Source organism: Cornus florida, unplaced genomic scaffold (assembly GCF_030987335.1).
Source record: "Cornus florida cultivar Cherokee Brave unplaced genomic scaffold, ASM3098733v1 CherokeeBrave_3.0.0_Hap2_Chr05, whole genome shotgun sequence".
Lineage (NCBI taxonomy): Eukaryota > Viridiplantae > Streptophyta > Magnoliopsida > Cornales > Cornaceae > Cornus > Cornus florida.
Window position 1 is genome coordinate 81,812,869 of NW_026775575.1, and position 27,743 is coordinate 81,840,611.

The 27,743-nt window shown below is 35.2% G+C and overlaps 1 protein-coding gene across 1 annotated transcript; it reads right to left on the reverse strand.

Moving 5' to 3' along the window:
• Nucleotides 1-1,091: 1,091 nt before the first annotated feature.
• On the reverse strand, nucleotides 1,092-3,615 carry LOC132307168 (uncharacterized). The gene is made up of 3 exons (XM_059804853.1): nucleotides 3,338-3,615; nucleotides 2,138-2,278; nucleotides 1,092-1,468 (listed from the first exon to the last, which is right to left on the reverse strand). The coding sequence occupies exons 1-3, from the start codon at nucleotides 3,527-3,529 to the stop codon at nucleotides 1,325-1,327; spliced, it is 477 nt and encodes a 158-aa protein (XP_059660836.1). The 5' UTR covers nucleotides 3,530-3,615; the 3' UTR covers nucleotides 1,092-1,324.
• Between the last annotated feature and the right edge of the window lie 24,128 nt (nucleotides 3,616-27,743).

Here is a 27,743-nt window from a genome sequence, read left to right on the forward strand (position 1 = left end):
TTCAGTAATATAGCGTGCTTAATTGTGTAATTGCCATGTTTCTTGCTTTAGATAGTTTTGTGTATATGAAATTAGTGGATAAAAATAAAAAAATTTATCATTTCATAATTTTTAACAGCAAAAAAAAAAAAAAAAAAAAAAAAAAGGTCCCTTTTGAAAAACTGACTCAACCAATGAGACATTATTTTATTTTTTATTTTTGAGTTAGAGGGAGTAATTATAAATAAATAAATAAATCTTTAAGTGGATTGTGGTGTGTTAGAGAGGTCATACAATCCATTTATTAAACAACTTTAGAATCGTTTTCTTGTCAAAATATATATATATATGCGCCTATTTCTTTTTGGAATATTACAAATTTTTTGTATCGATGTCGACATTTTTTTTTTTTTTTTTTTGAAAGGTGTATTAAGATCCACAGTGACGAAAGGTGTGGAATGTAAACTCAACTAGAATTCGATTTAAATTATTAGTATTAGTAGTAATATCAAAATACTAATAAGTCGAGCCTAATTTGATCATACTCGACTAATCTAAACTAAACCCGAATTTACAAAAGAAAAAGAAGAAAACACTTGTATTATTGGGCTTGCCCGGTTGGATTTGAACTCAGATTGAGAGTTTTATATCTCAAATTGCACTTCTACTATATATATATTTTTAAAAAAATTTATAGGAGATTTTGTTTTTATATCTCAGCTAAAAATTTTTTTAGAAAATATTTAAGTCAATCCTTAATTGCCACATCATGTCAATTGTGTAGTCGGGTAAGAGAAGTATATCATTTTCATTTTGATTGTGTCCGCCAAGCTGAATGAAGCTAGCAAATTTTCATCTTCATTCCACAGACCACAATCCAATCCTGGACTACTGTACAAACAAAATCATTTCCTATTACAAGTAACAAGATTTTGAATATGGAAATGGATCTTGACATGTAATGACCAAAAAAAAAGTGGAAGAGATGTGGAAGACACAAAAATGTAAAATGCCATCAACATTCTCTAGGCATCTATCGGCCATTTCTCTCTCTCTCAAAGCTTCTACTTTGCGAATCTAAAACTTCCTCGAAAAATACCAAACTAATGAAATAAATAGTAAACAGATGATCTGTTATAGAAGAACCAGATTCCCAGCTTCTTTCATGAAACGTTATTATTCTTGAATAAGACATGCATTTAAAATAAGAAACAGAAACCTCCATCGTGATCTCCTGATCACGGTTTGAAGTAAGACTAAATTTAACCCTCTCCGGGATTCATAATGGCGGAAGTCTTACATTTCAGATGGTGTTTAGAATCACATTCAAAAGAGTGCAGTAGGCTCACATTTTGCTAGCATGTTTACCAAACAATGAATGCCTACCTTCAGCAACAATCTCCCCAGTTGCCTTGTTTCTCAAAAGCACGATTGTTCCGGAATAACCTCCTCTTTGGCCTAAAACCCTCGACGTAATATCCAACTCATCCTGTCAATAAGCCATCCAGAGATGTAACATGTAACACATAAACATGTATAAAACCAAATCTTATAAAGTGGAAAGATAAAACTGTGTAACATGCAAGAATGGAGATCCATATGCAGTAATAATAATATTCAGTGAACATTGCTATACTAATAAAATAGATCAACGATAGTAATAATTTTTGGGAAACATTTGCCACTAACAATGCTACAGACATTTGTAATTAATCCAAAATATATTTTAAAATGGTCAAGAAGCAAACAGCCTACAGCAATGACAGAGTTTTGGACAGGATTGAAGAACTATTGGCATTCACTTTAATAACAAACTTCTGTAATAGAGCTTGGTTTATATAATCATTGTGGAACTATTAAAAAATTTCCGTGAACAAGGCTAAATGATGCAATATCATCAACATTTAGGATGAGTCCATAAATTAACCATTGCAATAAAAAAAACAATGCTGGATTAAATAATTGCATACAAATAAACATGGTTCAACTGTTATACGTTTGTCTTAATGGCTTTGGGTTTAAACTCCCAAGCCCTAGGACAAAGTTTCGAGATTGGTAGAGAGAGAAGAAAGGAAAAACAAATATGGTTCAACACTAAGGAAAAATCTGTCCCATCCAAAAACATGTCAAAGAGGCTTTAAGTGTGAGGCTAGCTTACATTGGCATTTGCAGTTGAAAGGAATGATATCGACATGTCCACTGAAACATTCATGGGCAGACCCTCAACATGGACCACAGCACCACCAACTTCATCAACTAGGTTCGCAATCACACCAGAAGCCAGCTTTCCAGTCCTATCCTGATAAAACGAAACCAAACTGAACCCTAACTATCATAAGAAGATCAATAAAAGCTGTAGCCTACACAATTAGAATGTTGGTGATATAACTCTATACTACAGAAATGTTCCAATCACACAACCTGTTTATATGTCAATGATTTGCAAGCACTGTCCGCGGCTTATAATTGCAGTTTGTTGCAGATTTACTTTTGCCCATTCGCGCAGTTTGTTCCATTTCTATTTTCGTTTCAGCTTTATTAACCAAACTAACATCAATTTGATCCAAAATTTACTTTTACTACACGAGAAAACTTAGACCTACCCCAGCCCCAAACCATAGTGTATTTGTTTTCTTTTCATTTCTAACAGTTGATTATGATAAGATATGAACTTGCTTTGTCCACTCCATAATGACAGAAACTTACTGCCAACATATCTTTTTTAGGACTTGGAAAAAAAGGAAAAAAAAAATCTTTTGGGGTTGCCAACAATAAAGATATGAAAAAATATCACACTAATATATATATATATATATATATATATATATATATATTGGTTTTTGGTTTTTATTTTTTGGGGGTATTGTTTTATAAGAAATGAACAATGCTAGAAGAGGGGCATACCCCCTGTACAAAATATAATATTTAAAATGTTAATCATTTTGCAAACAATTTAAGTTTTATTTGGTCAAGGTTTTCTAAATTTGATTTCTTTTTTTCAGGTTTTTAGAAACTCAGGAAGAACATTCAATAATAGTAGATATATATCAAGTTTAAAAAATTAGTTTAGAAAATTAGAAGCTTTAGTTTATCTTTTGTTTAATTGTATGGAAATGATTTCTTTCATAGACATACATACATAGATACATACATATATATATATATATATATATAAGGTAAAAAATTGAAGAAATCTATGTGCCTGCCAACCACATACAATCATTAGGGTTCACAATTAAAGCTAAGCTGAAACAGATCACACATATATATGTATGTATTGCCCATATTTCCAAAGATGAATAAAGGGAAACTCATTGAAAAGATAAAAATATGAGGGATTTTGGGGGTTATTACTTACGGTGAGACGAGGGGGGACCTTGAAAGTACAGGCGACGAAACCGGGTTCGACTCGGTGGACTCGGATGCCCCTCAGTGCATAATATTCGTAGAAGCTGGGTTCGACACCAACTCGGTGAGAAGGAATGGTGAGTCGCGAGACTTGCTCTGTTTCTTCCTCACTCAATTGCAGACACTCTTTCGCTCTCTCCATTTGGCCTCCACCTCTCAGTCAGCCGTAACTCGATTAACTGAGAAATTATTAGGTCCCTCCACGAAGTTTGCACAAATTACACACGATTGTCCAAACATATTTTTTTCTAGCTGTTCCAATATATATATATATATATATATATATGGGCAAAGTGCATTAAACCCACCTGAATTATTAGGGTATGTACAAGAAACCCCCCTGAACTATAAAAGTTACAAAAAAATTCCCTGAACTATTGGAGGATGTGCAAGAAACTCCCCTGAACTAAATATTTTTTTGCAGTTTACCCCATCCGCGCGAATTGATTGACTGAAAGGGACGATGAAGTAGAGGAATTTGTGGCTGGGATCGGAGTGGTAGATGTCATCTGAGGAGTGTTTGGATAAGCCAAGAAATCTATTGCTGGGATCGGTGGGTCTCCTGTCATAGCTCCATCATAGTCGTTGCACCACCCGCCAGATTCGTCGGCCATATATATCGCATTTCTCTACACCTTGCGTCAGCCCATCGCCGTCACCGCCTTGCCCGCTGTTCAGCTCACCTTGCTCGCCGGTCCATTCCACCGTCAATTCCAAGCTCATCGACCCATTTCACCATCTCCATAACCGAGCACACCACCGTCCGTGTTTCGAGCACACAGTCGTCCACAGTTCACCGCCGAGCCCCCTTGAGCTCACCGCCACCTCCACAGTTCACGCCCGAGTCAACCGAGCTCTCATTACAGCCAAGTCCTCTGCGCACAAGCCCCGATCATCCGAGACCGAGCCATCCCGCTGACCTCGGAGTTCTTTGGTCTCTTCTCTTTCTCTCTCTCTAGCTCTCTGTTTTGGATTGTGTTGGGTGAAAAACATCTTTTGGCAGAAAAAAAAAATGTAAAAAGTGTATAAGTTAAAACAACATAGTGTGTTATAAGGGTAAACTGGTATTTCAAAATTTTCGGTGCCGGAAGCTGATGTCATGGGGGTAAATTGCAACAAAATCATAGTTTAGGGTAGTAAATTGTAACAAAATCAAAGTTCAGGGGGATTTTTTATAGTTCAGGGAGGTTTCTTGCAAATGACCAATAGTTCAAGGATGTAAATTGTAATAAAATCATAGTTCAGGGGAGTTTTTTGTAATTCAGGAAAATTTCTTACAAATGACCAATAGTTCAAGGGGGTTTAATGCACTTTATCCTATATATATTTATAACGTTATCAATTTAGTCACTTATATATATATATATATATATATATATATATATATATATATATATATAAATGTTATCAATTTAGTCACTTATATTAAATTTATAAAAGTAAAACATAAGTCACTCCTGAAACCACGAACAAATTTGATAATCCATTCACCGATACAATATAAAACTATTAAAAGTCATATCTTAAAAAGTTATAATTTAAAAAAGGCCAATTATTATGGTACAGAGAAAGTAATACCCTATTATATTACCGTTTACACAAAGAAACGACAAAATTGTTATTTTTTAAAATTTGGTTAACAAGTCAGTCAAAAAAATATAAATAAAAAATATTAGGAGTGTCAAAATATAATAAACGTGTGTAATTTATCCAAATTTTAAGAAGTCATTATAAGGGATGCCATATATGCACTCCAATATTCTACATTTGCACTACATTGTTAAAGGAAATGACACTTTTATTCCTAATTTTATAAATAAATAATTATTTTTTCTCAAATACCACAATTTTTCTTTCAGTTACGACTATATATATCTCCGTCCCTCTGTCACCCCAATTAACAAGTTATTTTTCTACTTTGTATTACCCCAATTAACTATTTATTTTTTTACTTAAGGTTTAATATTAATATTTGATTCTATAATGGAGGATCTCACATATGAAGAAATGGTGGAGTTGAACAAAATAATTGATCTTGTTAACACTTGAAGTATGGAAGAACTATTAAAACTTTATTATAAGCCATTCAATTCCATCAATGCTAATGGTGATGGTATTTTTAATTTTTATTTTTTTGTATTATGTGCTTTGAGTTGAATTTATTTATTTTTTTCCTTTACGTGATTTTTAAGAATTAATTTAGAATATCTTTAAATATTGAAATTTACATTGTTGATGAGTTTAATTTACTTTAAAAAAAATTAGGACTTGAAATGAAGTTTGAACTAAGATTTAATTAATCCAATGTGAAGATTATTTTTAGCGAGTTTAAATTTTAATTTTGAATTCAAATTTAAAGAGGTTAAATATGAATCTAATTTGTTGAAAATTTCATATAAAAAATGTATCAGAGTATTTTTTAAAATAATTTGGGTTTTATGTGAGATCTGATTAATATGAAGTTAACGTCAGATATGGATCCTGACATTAAAATATGAATTAAAACCTAAATTCATATGAGTTCACTTCATTTCATGTCTAAAAATAATTCAAAAATTCAAGAACTTAGAAGGAAAACAGTACACTTTCATTGAGGTATAGCTACACTGGAGTGACCCAATTTCAGAACTTATCATTATTTTTGCATATACAACTTAATATTAAAAGATTTTCGGTCAAGTAAATTAAACTTTTATGCCTCAAAAATATATTTTTATAATTTTGAGAAAATTCATCGGCTAGTTATTACAGTGCGGTAGTTGAACATTTAAGACATTGTCATATGACATTTAAGACACTGTCATAGGACCAGATGCAGTACTGTGTGGAAGATAAAGGGTCAATAATGCAGGGTGAGATTTAATTTCCATAGACAAAATCAATCTGAGATTTTGAAGGGGTCAGCTAATTTGTTGTTCATCAATGCGTGTTCATCCTCTCTATCTGCTAGTGAATCTCTCTGCAGGTCAACCCCCTCATCTTCACAGGCAGATGACTTTTCCCCATTTTTGCAAAGTGACAAAATCTCCTCTGCACAAGTTAATAGGGCTCTGTTTTGAGAGGCAGAGTCTTTTTGAAAATTAAAATTACCTTTTTACCCCCACAACTAAAGAAGAGTGCAGTTAGTCAAAGTAACAGCGACAATTCAGCTCTGCACAAGTCAATAGGTCTCTGTTTTGAGAGGCAGAGTCCTTTAAAAACAAAATTACCTCTTTACCCCCACAACTAAAGAATAGTGCAGTTAGTCAAAGTAACAGCGACAATTCAGCACTGCTCTCAATTCAATATTTCACCATATTTTACTCATTACGTAGTACTATACAGCTTTTTAGCATAAGCCTGTCATTTCTTTATATCACAGTAACAAATATATATTAATTTATTATAATTATTACTCATCTGTAACATAAAATTTATTTTGGGTGAAACTGTGAACTCATCTGTAACATAAAATTTATTTTGGGCCGGAGGTAGTATTTCTTATCTCACAAATTAATATAGATAAATTTATTCAGTATCTTTACCAATTAAATTATTGAGTAATGTCACTGTATAATAAATTATTATAAAAAAATACTATACAGTGAAAATCATTATGCCACTCTACCTTATTGTATTTAAATGGACCAGTTTTTTAATTTGTATATTATAATTGGGTTGGTAATTGAAAATTTATTATTTGATCACGGGCCAATTATAATGTAATTAATAAAAATATAAATATAAAAATATAAAATTAATACATTTATTTATATGTTGTTTTGTGATTACATTCAATGCTATTTAAATTTTTTATTAGATGGAGGGAGTATGATATGAGTCGTCCCTTCGAGTACTTATTTTTTCAACTTTTCATTTTCTCTGATAAGAAAAATATTTGGGATTTTTACCAATACATGGGCTTAAGGCCCAAATACTACAATGAGATGGTGACAATGTGATACCCCTCAGATCCGAGACACGGGTTGATCAGGCCCAAGCCCGAACCCGAGGGATACCAGACAATTAATATTTTAAAACGAACACGGAATACAAAATGAATTAAGAAGTAAATAAAAGTTGAATAAATTCTAAAATAAAATCCTTTAAAATTTAATGCTTAGAAAATCAAGCAATCCAAAACCTCCAATAGTTTTAACAACTCGAGAATCCATCTCTAGTAGACCCCTAATAAAAATCCAAACTGAAATGAAAAACTGAAAGAACATCCAAAGTTAAATCACGGAGCGAAGTCCTACATCGTCGGAAGAGTGAGTAATAGTCTATGCTCAGCACGATCAAGTCTACGACTGGAACTGTCGAACACCTAAAAAATAGAAGTGGGTCAGGCCCATGAACAAGTTCTATCCTACTACAATCCGAACAGAGACTCAATACACATGTACATCCTAACCAATTCAACAATAACTAAATAGTCCGTAAATATATATATATATATATATATATATATATATATATATATATATATATTCACACTAAAGGACTCTCACTGGATTACAGGCTGATCTCAACCTGAATAGAGGCAACATGCAAAACGCACACGAAGTGGGCATGTGTACCTAAGCCTAACATGGTACACCTCCAACCATCATAGCCAGCTATACATCCCAATGCATATACGTTCCCTAACCATCGATCTTGAGACTCAAGCTCATATCGAGGTACCATAACTATATATTTAAAGTCCATCCAGAATCCATAATAATGTTGCTTAACTATGCGTTGCCTTGACACTACAAATTGACAGGATTTAACTTTTAGTTAATCTATTCCTTAATTTCAGAGTAGGTAGGACTTAGAGTTTTTGAGCTAATCCCCCTAGTATGTCACCGTCCCATACCGATGCATACAATCCATCCATCCACCAGTTGATATTACAGACCATGCATGTAAATATCAACTAATCCGTAAATCCAACAATTGAGAATAAAAATATTAAATTTAAACATCAATTGTTCCAGAATAAGCATACTAGAGTTATGTATTTTAATATGCTAATTTTACACTGCACAACCACAATCTAGCAACTGACAATACAACAGTATATGTAAATATCAATTTATCCCCAGAATTCGTATAATTGAGAAAACATGAATAAATGTCTACATCAATTAATTCTATAGCAAGCATAATAAACATTGGCCAATTATCATGCTCATATTACCAGTCCAACAATTGATACGATAAATGCTGAAATTTAAACATCAATTATTCCTTAACAAGCATAGTAAAAATATATAGATTTTAACAATGCTTATTTTATACCACTAATACATGATTAGAATTTGATAATCATTCACAGAAAATTACTAGAACAACATAAGCAATTTAAACCACTTGCATCCACTAACAGTTTGCATAACTTGCTAAGGACTGTTTGTTGTTCAACCTATAAACCCAAAGTGGTTTATTATTCATTCCCACACCCTCTAGAGCTTTAATACAATCTCAGAACTCATCTAGGTTCCCATGTACAGTCCCTGAATACTCCAGAAAGATCAAAAACCAAACCTAGAAGCAAAAATATGCCAAAAACGCATCAAAAGGGCGTGGAGCCGCCTCCCCCACATAGGGAGCCACCTCCCCCTTGAGTGGAGCCGCCTCCACACCATGTGGAGCCGCCTTCACAGCCCTTGGAGCCGCCTCCACCCTTGTGGGGAGCCGCCTCCTTGTCCAGTTTGCCCAGTTCACTCGTTTTCCTTCACCGGTTTCATCTCCGGCGATTTCCATCACTTCTGTCCTCCATTGTCAAGGTTTCTACTGATTTAAAATTAAATTCCAGTGTTCCAGAGAATTTAAAAATCATTCATCAATAATCAATTTCAATTAAAACAAGAAAAATGCAAGGAAGAATTAAAACAAGCAATTGACAGTTCATAAACACATACTGCTTAGAACAATTCAAACATGCGAACCAGTTTAATTTTAATGTTCATCTACCCCTGGAATTGAGTTAGGCATGTAAAGAACACGAGTCAAAGAGAAAGAGTTAGGAATAGAACTTGCCTTTAAGGTTTCGGTTCAAAACCTAGCGTCGTTTTCCTAAATTCTCCGGCGACTCCTCTTATTCTCAACTCCCCTGTTTCCTCCTTTGTTCAACACACGAACAACCACCTTTAATCTCTCCTTGGTTTAGTCTTAGTCCTAGCTAAACCCTAACCGAAGTACTCTGTTTCTCTCTGTTTCTCTCCGTCTCTCTGTATACGTGAACAGGTTTTTGATCTCTGAACCCTAAGCCGACATTTAAATGCTATATTTATAAAGGTTTAAGGAAAACCTAATTCTACTATATTACGATACAGAAAGCTCAACTAAAAATAAACCTAGTCGGCTAAACCGTGAAACATAAAAAAAATCTAGAATTAAAAATGAATACGAAAACCATAAAAACAACTAATTCATTAATCCACATAAGCATATAATACCGAAAGAAAAATTAAAACAATTACTCAATTAAATAATTCAATTAAATAAAACAAATACTGTAATTAATTCAATTAATTAAAAATAAATAAAACAAATATGCAAATAGCCAAATAAACACATACAAATGCACAAATTACAATAAAACCATAAAATAAACTACCGAGACTATCCTTTTAAAATTAGGGGTATTACAGACAAGGTCTTGAATTTTCAATTATTGGATGGACCTAGAGAATATTTCTCTAAAATGGATTCCACTTTATGTTTTGTACCACACAATAACTTATATTATTATTAGAGACCCAAACAATACTTTTATGTTATAATGACCTTAGTATTTGAAATAAACTTGCAAAAATTACTTGTACAACTATTTAATATGAAATTAAAAGTTCACAGTAGATTAATATGGACTTAGAGACTTCTTTAAACAAAAGATCTTATATATAAATTAAATTTAACGAAACAATATAGGCTCTGAAACCAAAATTAAGTTGGATCTAACCGAATAGAAGCATGCAAATAATATAGAGATAAAATGTGATACCCCTCAATTCAAGAGCCACGGGTGATCAAGTTCGAGCACAGATCCGAGAAATACCAAACAATTAATATGTAAATAAGCAGGAATACAAAATGAAACAAGAATAAAATAATACGCTGAAAAGAATTCTAAATATAAAAAAATCCTCCAAAATAATAGATTAATATAACTCAAAATTTCCAATCCATACAAATCGGGAATCCATCCAGTGGACCCCTAATAATTCCAAATGAAAATAATTACAGAACCAAAATCCAAAACTAAAATAAGAACGAAAATCCTATGTAGTCAGAAGAGTGAATGACTGTATCTACTTCATCACGATCAAGCTCTAAGTCTGGTACTGACGAACACCTGAAAAATAAGAGTGGGTCAGGCCCATATGCAAGTTCCATCCTACTACAATCCATACATAAACCCGATACGCAAATACATCCTAGATAGCTCGACAATAACTAAAATAGTCCATATAGATATAGATACACACTATAGGATGATCACTAGCCTATAGTAAAATTCAGCCTGCATAAAAGGTAACATGTAAATCACATTTTCCAGTGGCCATGTACATCGATCTCCTGTCAAGGAACATCAACAATATCCAGTTACCCATCATTTGCGATATACGCACCCTAACCATGATCCTAAGACCCAAGCTCATATCACAGTACCATAAGTATATATATAAATCATTCCTAATACAGAAAAATAAAACAAATATCCGTTATGTCTTTCAACTGTTTTAGTTGATAAGACATGCATCCATGTAGGATTTAACTGTTTTAGTTAATCCATTCCGTATGTATGAACAGGTAGGACTTAGCGTTTTGATCTAATCCATTCCTGATATGCCACCGTCCCTTACCGGTGCATATAATGCATATGATCCATAAATGATGCACACTCAAATGAACATCAGATACATCCAGAAACAAACATAATAGAAATCAGATATAGATAAGATCATATCATGCATCTAGTATATGATTATAATCATAGAACCTCCGTTTAAATTGCTAGAGTCAAGATACACAATTTAAACTATCCATATCCATCCAATTGACAAAACATATATTATAATCGTTCATCAATTTAAAATCCATAGCACGTTATATTGATAATCAGAAGTATTAACTGAGCATATTATACAAAAATCCCATAAATCCTTTCATACTAGTCCATTAAATTTACTAAATAAGACTAGCAATTTAAACCTTCCACAATCCTTAACAACATGCGAATTATTATATAAATTTCATGATGTTCATTTAATCATTCATTATGAATCCAGTGCCTGATATAATAACACTTGGAAGTCTAACTAGAGTACATTATATGAAACCCCAATAGTATTCCCATACTAGTCCATTTAGTTTGCCAAAACAAAACTAGCAACTAAACCTCTACAACTCCTGACGACATGCAACTTAATCGCTAAAATAATGTGATGTCCATAACCACAACCTAACCAACATTCCTGGGACTTATATATATTATATATATCCTTGATATAAAATCCTAAAAATAACTTTTATATCAGTCCCTTTAATTTGCTAAAACAACTAGCAATCCAATCTTCCTTCTTTCTTGACAGCATGCACATTAATATTTTATAATTCATGATGTATTTTACCACTGCCTAAACCAACATCCCTGGGTCTTAAATAGGTTCAAAACATCTTTTAAAAACCCCCTAGTTTTATTACAGAAGTTCAGTTCAGCCCCTAAAATCACAAAAATATCAGAAAACACCCCGTAGGGGTGTTCCAACAAGGGAGCTGGCTCTTAAGCTTCCAGAGCCGGCTCTCCCACATAAGGAGCCAGCTCCCTCCCTTAGGGAGCCGACTCTCTCCCTGAGACCTCAGCTTCTCTGCCTCCGGTCTTCTTCTTCGCTTCCGGCGAAGTTCCAGTTGTCTGTTCTAATTTTTTTTAAAAGATTCCAGAGTTTAATCCAGGTCCTAACAGTCCTAGAAACTCCTCAAATTCCATTACAAATTGATTGACCAAAGCTTAAACCACAATCGAAACAGTTTATGAGCAAAACAATTACAGTTTAAATAAAGGCATACAACGGATTACAGTTCAAGTTATCATGCATATACATCCGGTTTACATGTTTAATTAACTTCCTGGAGACCATATAGAATGCACATAACATAAGTTTACAAGAAAGAGATAGAATGAAACTTACCTTTAGGTTTCGGTTTGAAACATTTCAACATCGTCTCTAAGTTCCGGCAACCCTAAGACTATCCATTCCTCCTCTGATCACTGTTCTCTTCCTTTGTTGCTTCTTAGCTCAAACCACGAGCAACTCCCTTAATTAATCTCTCAAGACCCTCTCTGTTTATCTCTCAAATCACTACTACGTGAATAGGGTTTTCCCACCCCAGCAGATGTATATTGTTCTATATATATAGGCTGTTATTAACCCTACTTCTAAATCCAACCAAACTATACGTCGGCTACATCACCCTATAACATAAAAACCTAAACCTAAACTATATACGACACATACAAATAATAATCAATTAAGTCATACAAGACATCAAATAAAACCTGTCAATTAAAAACACCAATTAAATCAATTAAGTAAATTAAATAACAATTAAACAAATAATTTAAAATAATTACAATTAATCAATTAAGCAAATAATAAAATAAATAAATAACTACAATTAAACACATAACCAGATAATCACATTAAAATGCACATAAAAGAAATAATAAAAATTCTAATTATATCCTTCTGAGAAATAAGGGTATTACATAAAATAACAATTAAATCACAGAAATGACTGTCGAACCTGATAACGCTCTGATAATGCCCTGTAGAAATGCCTAAACACCAGCAAAGAACGGGCCAACAAGTCAACAGTTCGAGTCAACTCACAGAAGAAATTGTTAAATTAAAACTAAGGCTGCTTATACTGGTTGGATTCAAGAAAATTCTAAGATCTACACTGTCTGGCTAAATAAAATTTATATATTTGATCTTTTTGACAACCGAAGTCTTTTGCCCGAAAGTACTTACAATACTAAATAGGGATAAGGAAATTCTTACAATAAAAGTAAACTGGATAATTTATTTCATAGGAAATATGTACATGGATACACACTGTTTGTACATGGATACATTCTCATACAATATTTTACAGAAAGAAAACACTCTAAAATAGAGAAAACACACTGGAAAACTAAAAGCTGGAATGCTAGAGGGCTTTTGACTTGATTGCTCTTAGAACTCGATGTTTGCACTAATTAACTCTCGATGATCTTTGCTTGAGAAGAGAAGCTCCTTTTATAGGAAATGAGAGAGATGAATCTTCGGCTTAGATTGAAACTGCTGGATAGACAATTGAGATGTGAGATGCTTTAGAGATAAGATGGCCTGAATTATTGTTGAACTATTGATGTCGGCTTCGGGAGAGTCTAATCTACTTTTACTGTTGAGAATCTATTTTCGGTGGATTTGTTTTTATCTGTACATTGTTAAGAATCTACTTTTCTTAAATGCTGAAGCCGCTTTTATCTTTATACTGTGGAGAATCTGTTTTTTCTTGCATACCTTTAGAATTCTTGCATATTGGACAAATTTCTGTCGGAAACATTATCTAGTGGGTTGTCATCTCTGTGTACGTGGGCCAAATACGCACCAGTGCTGTTAAGAGAGTTGGTTTCTTCATTTCTGTATGCGAGCTCGAACTGTTCCAACAGCATCTTTTCTTCATTTATTATTTCTTCAACTTCTGGGGATATCTCAATCTCTGGAGGAGACTTAATGACATGAGGAATTCTTGCTTTAACAAAAATTTTCATGTTGATATTATGATCGTAGAGTCTGAAACCAGGATTATAGCTTGGGTTAACTTGACGATAGGCTTTTGTAGTACACCAAATGGTTAAAGGTAGCTGGTTCTATCTCATTACGAAAGTTATTTACAAAATCAACATGTTGGGTAAAAACCTTGACTTCAGTGGGATCATAATGAATATAAATTCGATGATATCCTAAAATTATAGCTCCATCTTTTACCTATTCTGGGGGAATACTGTGGATTTGAAGGAGAATTGGACTTTCTGGCATAAAATTTTTGGTAAGTTTTTGTTCAAAAACAATGGTTTGGTTTAATCGATTGGGAAAATTACCTAAGCAATCTAGGTATTCTAAGGGTATGTCTTTTGGTATAGTGACGCTGTAGATCATTCCTAACTCTAGCAACTTGCTTAAATAACAGATGGTTGTTCTTGTAGAGAAACAGGTTTTTCTGGTTATATCAAAAGGACAGAATGATATAATGTCTACGTCTAACAAAATAATGGCTATAGGTATGAGGTTGCCTATTTGTATAAATCGTAAGAAAAAATAATTATATCTGGTTCCTTTGGGTGGATTGTTGTTTCTGATGTAGTTTTGGATATCAACCCATTCCTTGAAACCTTCAGACTTGACTTTTTCAAGGATAAGATCCTTGAGGTCATCAGGGAAAAATTCAACTTGTTGTCTCGGGATTTCTCTGTAGGTTGAAGAGAACGTGGGTAATAACCTGGCATACTTGGTTTGTACCTGCAGAAATTGAACTTTTTGAAAATGTTCATCTTCATCAGTCCTTTGCTCAGAAAGAGTTAGTTCTATTGGATTTGCTGTCGCTTTTTGATAAGCTAAATTCAACTTTTTATACTATGATATAAGAATCTGGTGTTCTTTCTGGAGATTCTGGTAAGCTTGATTAGATGTTATAAAATATTCACTTAAAGTATTTAGATTTCTAACGAGGGTTCTATCGGGATTATTTCTAGAAAATCAAATATTATCTAAAATAAGTTTTTGGTCAGGGAAAAGATTATGTCTAGTATGGAACTGTTGAGCTGGGTTTTGGATAATTAAAAGAGGATTAGAAGTGCCTGGTATAAGGCTATAGCTATTGTTGCTCTTTATTTCCATTCTTGCAAAATTTAACAATCAATTAGTAAACGATATAGAATATCTGCTAAATAATTATTTTTTTCTTTGACATGTTCAAATATGGGTTTAAAATCTCTTCCAGTAATACAGTCAATAAAGGAAATCCATTTCTTTGCAGACGTTCTCTGTTGCTTTGCTTTGTTTGCAAATTTAACTATGTTATCACAATAAAATCTTATAAGAAATTATTTATCAAGGAATATCTGAAATTTTTCAATAGAGTTGGTTACTCCTAGAATTTCTAGATCTGTTGAGGGTAAAGTAGATTGTGCTTTATTAAAAGTTCCACTCGCATGGTGACAAATTTATTCTTTGTCTCGAGAAGATTCTTTTGTAGGTCTTTGAAGAAGTAAACCTGCCCATCCTTGAACTGATACATCTGTTTGAATGATTTTATAACTTTTTTTAAGTGGGAGTTATAAAGGTTCTAACTGAGTGACTAAAGATTTAATTTTCTTAATTAGTTCTATATCTTAAGTATTAAAATATTTTTGACCATGTTTACCTAATTTTGAATACAATGGTCTTACTAACTGTCCTAATTTTGGGATAAAATTGCAACCATAATTTAATAATCCTAAAAATGCTTGTAATAATTTGGTTTCTTCTAATTTATCTGGAAAATCTAGTATCTTCTTAACAATATGTGATTGTAGTTCTGCTTTTCTGTTTTTGATGTACAAGCCTAAAAATTCAATGTCTTGTTTTTCTAATATCATCTTTTTACTACTTATAATGAGTCCCTGTGTTATAAATTCATTGAATATAAGTTCAAGATGTTTCATATGCTCTTCTTTAGTTTGACTGAAAACTAAAATATCATCTATATAAACACAGCAAAATTTCAAATGTTTATTGAATAGTATCCATTTTTCTTTGGAATTCCGGTGGTGCAATTTTTAATCCAAATGGTATAACAAACCATTCATAATGTCCTTTAAGACATGTGAATGCTGTCCAGTCAATGGATTCGTCAGCCATACGAATTTGCCAAAATCCTGACTTACAATCAAATTTAGAAAACCATTTTCTATCTTGTATTCGATTTATTAACACATCTTTATTAGGAATTTTATAACTGTCATCGTATGTGTTATCATTTAATCGTTTATAATTTATAACCATACGGGCTTTTCCTCTTTTTATTTTGGAATGATTTCTAACCATAAAAGCTGGACTTCTATGTCTACTATTGCTTTTACTTATTACTTTTAGCAATAACAGTTCTTTAATTTATTTTTGGAATTCTTCCTGATCATCTAGGGTATACGGATTATCTTGTGTTTTTATAGTTATGAACGGATTTATTATATTTAATTTAGCTTCAATTTTATTTTTAAACCAATATTTCTAAAGATCTTCTCCTAAAATCTCAGTAGTTTCAGCTAGTCATATAAGATTATCAATGTTTAATTTGGAATTTTTTAATATAGCTTTATTATTGAGTAAAATCTTTGGTTCATCTAAGTGACTAAGAAACATTAATGCTTCAGAACCATCTTCTACAAATTCTGTTACAACAAATAAATTTTCTGTTTTTTCTTCTAATTCAGTCATAGGTAAAGTATTGATATATGTAATAACTCCTTTTTCTTTCTGAGGAGTACAAGAAGGGTTAGATGGAATAAATGTTCCTTTCTTAAAAAACTGTAAACCTGTAGGAGTATACATGAATTCTCCAGTGAGTGAATTTATAAAATTTAACCCCAAAATAAAATCATAAGTACTAGGACTATTATTAACTACATAGGTTTGTGGTAAAACAAATTTCTCATTATTAATTACTATAGGAACATTCTGGACACAATGAGTTATTGGTAGTTTTTCATTATTATATTGACTAATATTAACATTATAATTTAATTTTATTAATGTTTCCTCTGGTACTAAATATCTTTTAATTATACTTTTAGATGCTCCAGTATCCAACATAGCTGAAGTTTGGACTAATTTTTCTTTAAATTCCAATGTTACAGGAAATTGGATTAAACTAGACAGTTTATATATTGAATTTATGGATTCAACTAATGTATTTTCGAACTTTTTTTCATATTTATTATAACAGTCGTGACATAATAAGTTTTTACAATGATCTTTACAATAATATCCTTCCTTAATGAAAGAGTTACATTGTTTACAGTTGTAATCCGAGAAATGAAATTTAACTAACTCATAATGACATACAGAATTACTCATAGTGCAAATATAATCTTCCATAAAATGAAGTCCTTGTTCAAGATCTTCACCATCCTCACTACCAAGACTCTCTATACTATATATGCTTTCATTATCGTCATCGGAATCATAAACACTTTCTAACTCACATAATTCTTCTATCTATTCCTCAATATCTTCAAGTATATTGATTTTTTCTTATATTTGCTTAATAGGGTTTTGCTTATATTTATAAGGGCAATTTAGTCTTATATAGCCTGGATCTCCACAAATAAAATATTTGCAGCTTCGTTCCTTTGTGGGTAATGTAGTAACTTTACTATCTTTATCGTCCTTATTATCTTTTTTATCCTTAACTATTTTTCATTTTTTATTCCAAGGTCGTTTTCGAAATGGTTTTGGGTTATTTTTAAAATTCTTAAAATATGGTGGTTTTTTATTATAAGTTTTATAGGTTCTACTTTTTCGTAATTTATATTTTCTTGAAAGTTTTTTGAGGCATGCAACCATATTGTGGCGGAAAGTCTAATTGTTTACATACATCAAAAAATTGTTTCTTAATTTACTTGGACTCTCTACGTTGTCTACACTCATTTTTTAACATGTCATAAACATGGGTAACTCTATCTCCGATAGTTAATCTATCTCTTCTAGGGCTGTCTAACCATTTTTTCCAAATTTTAGTTCCTACACTTCCTAGTAATTTCTAAAGATATCTATCTAATAAGGTTAGGTCTCCGGTTTTTCCTATAGCGGCGAAATATTCAAAAAACTTTATAATCTTTTATATATCAAAAATCACAGATTTGTAATAACTCTAGATTGCGTAAGGCTTCATTTTGCTTAATTTGAGTTTCTTCTAATAATCTATCTTCACCTAGTAATACCTTTTTGACTAAACTAGTAAACTGTTGAATTGTAAAATTATCTTTTAGGATGTTATAATCATTAACATAATTAACTTTATAAGATTGCCACCAGTTTTGAATTATGCATCTTAATAGAGTTTCACAATAAGTTAAGGCTTGTGTTCAATTATCAAACCGAGTTAGAATAGCTGTTCTAATACAGTCTTGTTCCCAATCGTCGATTACTCTTGAACAATCTTGGGGATCGTGTCTTGATATATCTAATATAGTTCCTGCATCATGTGCTGGGATATTATCATATCGTCTACGATGTGGTGTCCAAGTATACATGTCTGGTATATTTCTATTTTCTACGTATGTTTCTTGTGTAGGTTAAAATTTTTGTCTCGTGAGATATTCATCATTTGTTTTATTGGTACTACTAGTTGCATTATGCATTTCTTGATCTACTGATCCTGTAGGTATAGATGTAGATCCTTCTAGTTGTTTTCCTTCTCTATGCTCTACTTGTTCTTCATTAACATTTAATTCTTCTTTTAGGATGTTTAGTTCGTGTTTCGTGTAGAAGAAGTCAAAACCAACTTTTAATATATTTCTTTTAATATCATTATTATTTCCTTCGCCTAGATAGATGCTTTCTATGAGTTGATAATTTGGCTCAGGATATTTCTCTTTCAAATCTTCTATTTCAAGATTATCAAAGTCATGCATTATTTTATCTAATATTTCAGCTTCTAATCGATCATAAAAAAACATTTATTTCTTCAGGAGATTCGATTTATATGAGTGTGGTTAAAAAATCTTCTTGGGTATCATCCACTAAATTATTTTGTTGTTTATAATTACTAAACTGTATGCTAGCTTCTCCACTATTTTGAACATATATCCTATTACTTTCAGGTATCTTTTTTGTTGTAGTAGTAAGGTTATGTAATTTTCATTCTGTTCCTTCATGGGTAATACTACTTACTTTTCTAGCTTCTATCATTTGGACATATTTACTACTAAAAGGTTTAACTATTTCACTAAATTGAGCTTTGAATTTTAAGTTATATTGATTAACTGTCTTTCCTATAAATAAAGTATTCACTAATAAGTTGTCAAATTGTCCTGTCATATTGTAACCTCTTGTGGATATAGCTATCTTTATATGTTTACTGAATTCTCTAGTAGTCATGGTGAAATTGGGAATGCATCCTACTATTACTGCGTTGTTTGCTAAATCTATTTCAGCGCTGGCTATTTGTGCTTGTTGATGGTTATTCCATATATCATCATAAATATAAACAAGTGCTCTAGTTCCTATTTCTATTCTGTTTAATCCTATTACTCCGATCATTATGACACCGAGATGCATAAGTCGTAAATTATTCTCATTTAACTCTTGACATGCTTCGGGTATTATAAGGTCTAAAACTAACTGATTGTTAACTATACTTATTTGTCTTTGGCTAAAATGATTATATATCTTGCTTTGGAAGTCTAGTAAATTATTGGAATAAAGATTGACTTTATTTTTTACCTTCTTCATTCTTTGTTCTATATATTTTTTAGCATCATGTTCATTATCATATAAATCTTCTACTCGCATTATTTCTTTGGCTTTTCTAAGAATAATGGTCATTGTAGTACTTTTTTATGAGGTTGTAATAAATTTACACGCTTGGTGGTTTCAGGTGGAAAGTGATTAGAGGCTGATAATTTTATATCTTTTATTTTATCTGATAATTCAGATAATTCTTTAGAAGATTCCCTAGGAATACTTTCTTGTATGACTTCCAACTTTTTTTCTAGTTTATTAACTTTTTCAGATAACTAGATTAAAAAGTTATTTTGTCTAATATGTATATTAGTTGATTGTACGTCTGTCTTAAAACTTGTAAATCCTATGGGTTCTTTTTCAATTTTATAAAGTTCTGCTAAAGCTGTTAGATAATCAGGATTACTAGTGCTCATAAAACTATTGTAATAGCTTTTGAATATCGGTTTTAATAGATTTTAAATAGTCTATAATTATTTTTTGATTTTCAGTAATATTTTTAATATCACTATTGATATCTTTAATTGCTACTAGTATTATTTTATTATCTAAATTATTTGGATTAGAATTCTGTACTACTTGTTCTTTAATATAATCAAGATTTTTTTCTAGTCCTTTTATAAAATTATCTATATTATTAAGGTCGATTCTACTCATAAACTAAAATCTTTGTCTTCTTGCTTCTAAAACATTTTGTATTTGAATAATTCTAGATCTAAGTTGTTCTATTCTTCGTTGTAGGCTACGCGTTGTGTTTCCTAGTTATTGGGCAAAATAATAGTTTCGAAGTGCTATTTGACAAAATTCTAGAGTTTGTAGAAGTTCTTCTTTAGGTATATTTTACATAAAATAGGATTTAGGGGCAAAACTATAATTTAAGCTTACTAAAGGGTTAAAATAGAACTTAGTTCATGTATATGTAAATATGCAAACTACGTTCATGTATGTGTAATATACTGTTGTTACTACCACTTTACTGGAAAATTCCCATAATATTTCATGTCACAAGATACTAAACATTTTGTTTTTTATGCCCAGGCAACACCTGTTTCTTGTGTCTTTGACCATGGTCAATACAAAGGAAAGATGCATTTATTAATAACTTTGACCGTGCTTGACAGGTAAGTAAAGACATAACCAATGTACTAGTGTGTCTATAAATATGTAGTTTGCAACCCTTGAAACTTCCTATTCTCAAATCTCTGCCCTCTGGTCTCGAATCCGAGAGCTCTCTCTCTCTAAGCCTCAGGGATCATTCATGCACTCTGGAGGTAAAATAATTCAGTTTTTTATTATAATATTTTTGGGTTATATATATTATTACTGTGTTATTGTTAAGGGTGCACAAAAAAATTGGAACCATGGAATGAAATTGGAATCAAAATCGTGAAAACCGGAATCGTTTTTTCCGGTTCTCACGGTTTTGATTCCAATTCTGGTTCCTATTTTCGAAATGTAGATACGGTTCGATAGGACAGACCTGATGTGAGTTCAGATTTTGCATGAGGATCATTTGGTTGTCAGTTTGACAGTGGTAGAATGCTTGGTACGCAGAGTGCTTGTCGATCCGGGTAGCAGTGCGAATATCATGCCTAGAGTCACTTTTGATTGGCTAGAAATTAAGCTAGAGGAGCTCAAGTCTACTGGAAATCCGTTGTTGGGATTTGATGGCAAACGAGTTGAACCGATCGGCACAGTAGAATTGGTGGTCCGAGTAGCTGAGAGGGATTTGGTCGAAAGTTTTGTGGTGGTGGAGATCTATCCCTCCTACAATTTGTTGATGAGGAGAGGATGGATCCATAGGGTACAAGGAGTCCCCTCAACCCTACACCAAGTGATGAGGTGCCCAAGCCCAGACGGGAGCAAGGTGATTGATATCCATGGGGATCAGGTTGCTGCAAAGGAATGCTATTCAGTGACCCTGAAGGCCGCAGGCAAGGGCAAAGTTCCCATCCAATCTGTTGATGCCCAATAGCAATTACAAGAACCTCCCCTCGGCATGAGCAGGGAGGAGGAGCCCACGATGCTGACCGAAGAGCCTCTGGTTGAAGTTCAAATTGATCATTTGAGGCCAGACCGAACCACAAAAGTAGGATCGCGACTTTCAGATGAGGAAAAACGCCAGTTAATTGATTTCCTTTCTTAAAATGCAGATGTGTTCGCTCGGAGCCATTTAGACATACTAGGGATCGACCATTCTGTCTCTTGTCACTCCCTTAATGTTGATCCGAACGTCAGGCCTGTGAAGCAGAAGCAGAGGAGGTTCGCCCCGGAACGCAACCAGATCATTACTGAGGAGGTAAACCGATTGTTGGAGGCTGGGTTCATTCAAGAAGTACAATACCCGAGCTGGTTGTCAAATGTGGTCGTAGTACAGAAGAAGAATGGAAAATGGAGAGTTTGTATTGACTTCACTAATCTAAATAAGGCCTGCCCGAAGGATAGCTTTCCACTTCCGAAGATTGATCAAATGGTGGACGCTACAATAGGATATGAGCGGTTAACTTTTCTTGATACTTATTCAGGCTATAATCAAATTCCTATGGATCTGAACGATGAAGAAAAGACTTCTTTTATCACTGAACGAGGGATCTATTGTTACAAGGTCATACCGTTCGGATTGAAAAATGCTGGGGCTATATACCAAAGGTTGGTTAGCAAAATTTTTAAGGAGCAAATAGGCAAAACAGTGGAGGCATACATCGACGATATGGTGATAAAGAGCAAGCAAAAGGGACATCATTTGAAGAATTTGTAAGAAGTGTTCAATGTATTAAGAAGGTATGGAATGAGGTTAAATCCGACAAAGTGTTCATTCGGCGTGGGATCAGGGCAGTTCCTTAGCCACGTGGTCAACAACAGAGGGATTGAGATCAGCCTAACCCAAGCGGAAGCTTTGCTTAACAATACAGAACCGTGCACTATTAAGGAAGTTCAGGCTCTTATCGGACGCATAGCGGCATTGAGTCGGTTTATTTCCAAGTTATCTGATCGGTGTAAACCATTCTTTGATATAATTAGAGGTCACAGAAAGCAGTCCTGGGGGAATGAGCAGAGGCAGACACTAACCAATCTGAAAGAATATATGCAGAACCCACCAGTTTTGAATGCCCCAGAGCCAGGTGAAAAACTCTTCTAATACCTCAGAGTGTCTAGCGTTTCAACCAGCGGTATTCTGATCCGGTGTGTTGAGGGTAAGCAGTTCCCAGTCTTTTATGTAAGCAAAACATTAGCCGAGCCAGAGCGAAGATATTCAAAGGCCGAACGAGTGATCTTGTCCTTGGTGAACGCAAAAAGGAAGCTCAGGCACTACTTTGAATCCCATCCAATAGTCGTTCTGACCACATTTCCCATAAGGGTGATCCTGCATAAGCCCGATCTGTCCGGGCGAATGACGAAGTAGGCGATAGAGTTAAGCTCTTTTGATATCACATATGAACCCCGAACGGCCATCAAAGGGCAAGCAGTGGTTGATTTCTTACTAGAGTGTGATGTGGAAGAGTTAGAGGCACGCTCGGAAGAATCCTCATGGAAGCTCTTCGTTGATGGCTCATCAAATCAAATGGGGGCAGGAATCGTGGTCAAACTGCAAACGCTAGAGGGCACTGTGCTCAGCCAAGCAATTAAGCTTGAGTTTAGGGCAACCAACAATGAAGCGGAGTATGAAGCGCTATTGGCTGGTTTAAGGTTGGCGAAGGAACTAAAAGTCAAAAACTTAGTTGCTTTCAATGACTCAGAGCTGATCATTCAATAAGTGACTGGGGAGTATGGTACCAAATATGAGACTATGGAAGCATACCGTTCAGCCGTTATGCACGAGACCAGAAATTTCGATCAGATCAAGTTCACGCAAGTGCCGCGGGAGCACAATAAAGATGCCGACTGATTGTCCTACAGTGCATCGAGCTCGGGTGAGACATTGGCAAAGGTGATTCCAGTTGGTGTGTTGTGCCAGCCATCTATATTGGAGGAGTCGTCAAGTTTGGACTCATGGCAGGTAAACGTCATACCGTATGAGCCAAGCTGGATAGATCCAATTATAGCATATATCCGAGATGGTGTTTTCCCTGAACGAAGGGATGAAGCAAGAAGGATCAAATCGAATGTGGTGAAGTATGCCGTGGTACACGACCAGTTGTACATGAGGTCTTATTTAGGACCTTATCTAAAGTGTGTAACCCCTGCAGAAGCTCAGCAAATACTGCGAACCATTCATGAAGGTGCGTGTGGCAATCATTCAGGGGGGAAGCATTGACACAAGGGTATTTATAGCCGAACATGTCACGGGACGCGGAGGAATTTTCGAGAAGATGCTATAAGTGCCAACGATACGGACCCCTGATCCACCAACCACCAGAAGACTTGCACGTAATGGCCAAACCATGGCCTTTCACGCAATGAGGAATGGATGTGGTTGGCCCGTTACCTACCGCCAGGTCACAAAATAAGTACGTTCTGCTCGCAACAGATTACTTCACCCAATGGGTAGAGGCAAAACCGTACCCTAGTGTCACTCAGACTCACGTGAGGCGTTTAATTTGGAGTAATATCATTGGTCGGTTTGGTGTACCTAGATCAATCGTCATGGACAATGGGACTAACCTCGATAGCAAGAAGGTGAGAGAGTTACTAGAAGAATATGGAATCAATCAGAAGTTAGCAGCGGTCAACCATCCATAGGCGAATGGTCAGGCTAAGATCACAAATAGAACGATCTTCGCTTGCATAAAGAAAAAGCTTGAAGATGAGAAAGGGAAGTGGTTGGATGAACACCGAGGCGACCGACTAGGGAGAGCCCGTTTGCTATGGCATATGGTACCGAGGCAGTAATACCGGTGGAGCATCAAGTTCCCACTGTTCGAAGCTTAGCATGGAATCAGGAGCAGAATGATCATATGCTGAGGTTCAACCTCAATTTGCTTGAGGAAAAGAGGAATGCTGCGACAGTAAAGCTTGCGTCATATCAGCAAACACTTATGAATAGCCATAACAGGAAAGTGAGGCATAGGGATTTTGTACTGGGTGATTTAGTTCTGAAAATAAAAGTTGGAATTATCAAGAAAATGATGTCACCTTGGGAAGGACCGTATAGAATTGCGGAAGTTATAGGAAAGCGGGCATATGTGTTGGAAACTATGGCTGGAAGGCTGGTAAATAAGCCTTGGAATGCCACATCTTTGAAAAGGTATTATCAATGAAAATAAATTTTTGTTTGAAGTAATACTTACTTTAGAGTGTATAATTGTAAATTGACAAAACCTCAGAAAATTGGTAGAAGCATTGCCTTCATGAACACCAAACACTTGTCAAAAAGCAAAAAGCCAAGTGGCAAATGGCGTTCAAACCGAGCGCCAGGCACTTATGCAAAGAAAGTGGCAGCTGGCATTATGAGCCGAACGCCAAACACTTGCCAAAAAGCAAAAAACAAAGTGGCAAGTGGCGTTCAAGCCGAGCGCCAGGCACTTATACAAAGAAAATGGCAGCTGGCATTACGAGCCGAACGTCAAACACTTGCCAAAAAGCAAAAAGCCAAGTGGCAAATGGCGTTCAAGCCGAGCGCCAGGCACTTATGCAAGGAAAGTGACAGTTGGCATTACGAGCCGAACGCCAAACACTTGCCAAAAAGCAAAAAGCCAAGTGACAAGTGGCGTTCAAGCTGAGCGCCAGGCACTTATGCAAGGAAAGTGGCAGCTGGCATTACGAGCCGAACGTCAAACACTTGCCAAAAAGCAAAAAGGCAAATGGCAAGTGGCGTTCAAGCCTAGCGCTAGGCACTTATGTAAAGAAAGTGGCAATTGGCATTACGAGCCGAACGCCAAACACTTGCCAAAAAGTAAAAAGGCAAGTGGCAAGTGGCGTTCAAGCCGAGCGCCAGGCACTTATGCAAGGAAAGTGGTAGCTGGCATTACGAGCTGAACGCCAAACACTTGCCAAAAAATAAAAAGCCAAGTGGCAAGTGACGTTCAAGCCGAGCGCCAGGCATTTATGCAAGGAAAGTGGCAGCTGGCATTACGAGCCAAATGCCAAATACTTGCCAAAAAGTAAAAAGCCAAGTGGCCAGTGGTGTTCAAGCCGAGCGCTAGGCACTTATGCAAGGAAAGTGGCAGCTGGCACTACGAGCCGAACGCCAAACACTTGCCAATTAGTAATAGACAAATGATGCAAAATAAAGTGGCAACTCATTTATATAAACAGTTATTGACAAACGATGCAAAGTTTGAAATCATGAGTAATAGAAATCGTCATTTTCATTTATATAAGGAGCTGTGAGAGTTACAAAAAAGATGATATAAAGAAAATACAAGTGCAATCAAGCTATGCTCATCTCCTCATTGACCCGCTCTGCTTCATCAACCCATTCAGCTTCAGCAATCCCCTTGGGGTTGCTGGCGTTCCTTTCCCCATCAGTAGCTGCAGCATCACTGTGAGGGAGGGAATCCAACTGGATCACTGTTTCATTCTGCAGGGTTCCACCCTCGGCAGCGGTTGCGGATGGAACCACGATAGACAGAGGATTCTGTAAGGTTCCATCCTCGGCAGTGGTTGCAGATGGAACCATGACAGACAGAGAAGGAGAGTTCAAAGAAGGAGAAGGAGGGGCAGGAATGACCCCAGAAAATGCAATCTCTTGGCATTCGTCAAAGATATGCTCGGCAACAGAAGAATCTGGGTCAGTATAGATTCCTGGAGGATCGATGTTGAGTTCATTGTCAATATCATCCGGAGTGGAACCGGTTTGACCCTCAGTAGGAAGACGGTCATTATAACTTTCTCTGAATCCTTCAGCGTACCTCAGGGCACCGATTCTGGAGAAGCGACCATGCAGAGTTACCACCCCACTGTTAACCTTGCCAATAACGCCAAACAAGGCATTGCGCTCATCTAGAGCCCTTTTCTCAAAGGCCACGCGCTCCGCTTGTTCGTCATGAAACAAGCGCTAAAGGTTGTCCCTTTCAGTCTTGAGCGATTCACGTTCGGTCTGCCAGATATTCTTCTCAAGCTGAAGGGCGTTCTTCTCATCCTGAAGGGAGTCTGCTTCCTTCTTCAGACCATCCCTCTCATGTTCAACCTTGTTCAGTTGCACCATGAGTTCAGCATTTTTGGTGCTAATGATCTGGTTTTCCTTGTGACCTACCTCAGCATCTTTGGCAAACTTTCGTGCCTTAACGTTGGCAGCCTCAACATGTTTTTGCATGGCCATCATGCCAAACAGAGTTTATAAAATAATACATGAACACTAATTGAGCCGAACGTAAGTTCAGAGGAATTGTAAAATGAAGATACTTCTGAGGTGACTAAGACCTAGGTAAAAATTACCTCCATAGCGGCCAAAGGAAAACGACTGAACACTTCTTTCTGAGAAAGAGCTTTGGCAACCTCAACATCTTTAGGGGACCACATGTTCTTGTAGTAGGCCATGGCGATTAAGCCATCTTTGAACATGGTGTCGCTCGGTTTAATAATCGATCCATCCGTTCGGACGAATCGAGAAGTCCATGGAGCCTCACTAGAGGCAGAAGCAGTGGCCGTGCCAGTTCCAGAAGGAGCGACCGGTCTGATCTGGGGGGGAATGGGCACTTTCAGCCCTGAAGTCCGAACCCTCCCCGTTAGGGGATGGTCGTCAGGATTGCCCTCACTGTCAGGTTGGGCCCTTTTCCCTTGCTTTTTGTCTTGAACGAGTGCAACGGGGGCAGAGGGGCCCCGAGTCCGAGGAGCGGTGCTCGGATTAACAGAAGGAACGTTGATGATTGGGTTAGTATTTTATTGCATTTGGAGTTGTACTGGAGGTGGTAGCAGAGGATGATGCTGAGGCTGGAGAGGAAGAAGCTGCAGGAG

Excerpts from the sequence above, each read along its gene's own strand:
- LOC132307168 (XM_059804853.1), bottom strand. The coding sequence starts at position 3,529 with ATGGAGAGAGCGAAAGAGTGTCTGCAATTGAGTGAGGAAGAAACAGAG. Across the intron at positions 2,279-3,337 it reads AGGTCCCCCCTCGTCTCACC|GATAGGACTGGAAAGCTGGC; the intron begins GTAAGTAATAAC and ends TCGTTTTATCAG. Across the intron at positions 1,469-2,137 it reads TTTCAACTGCAAATGCCAAT|GATGAGTTGGATATTACGTC; the intron begins GTAAGCTAGCCT and ends GCTTATTGACAG.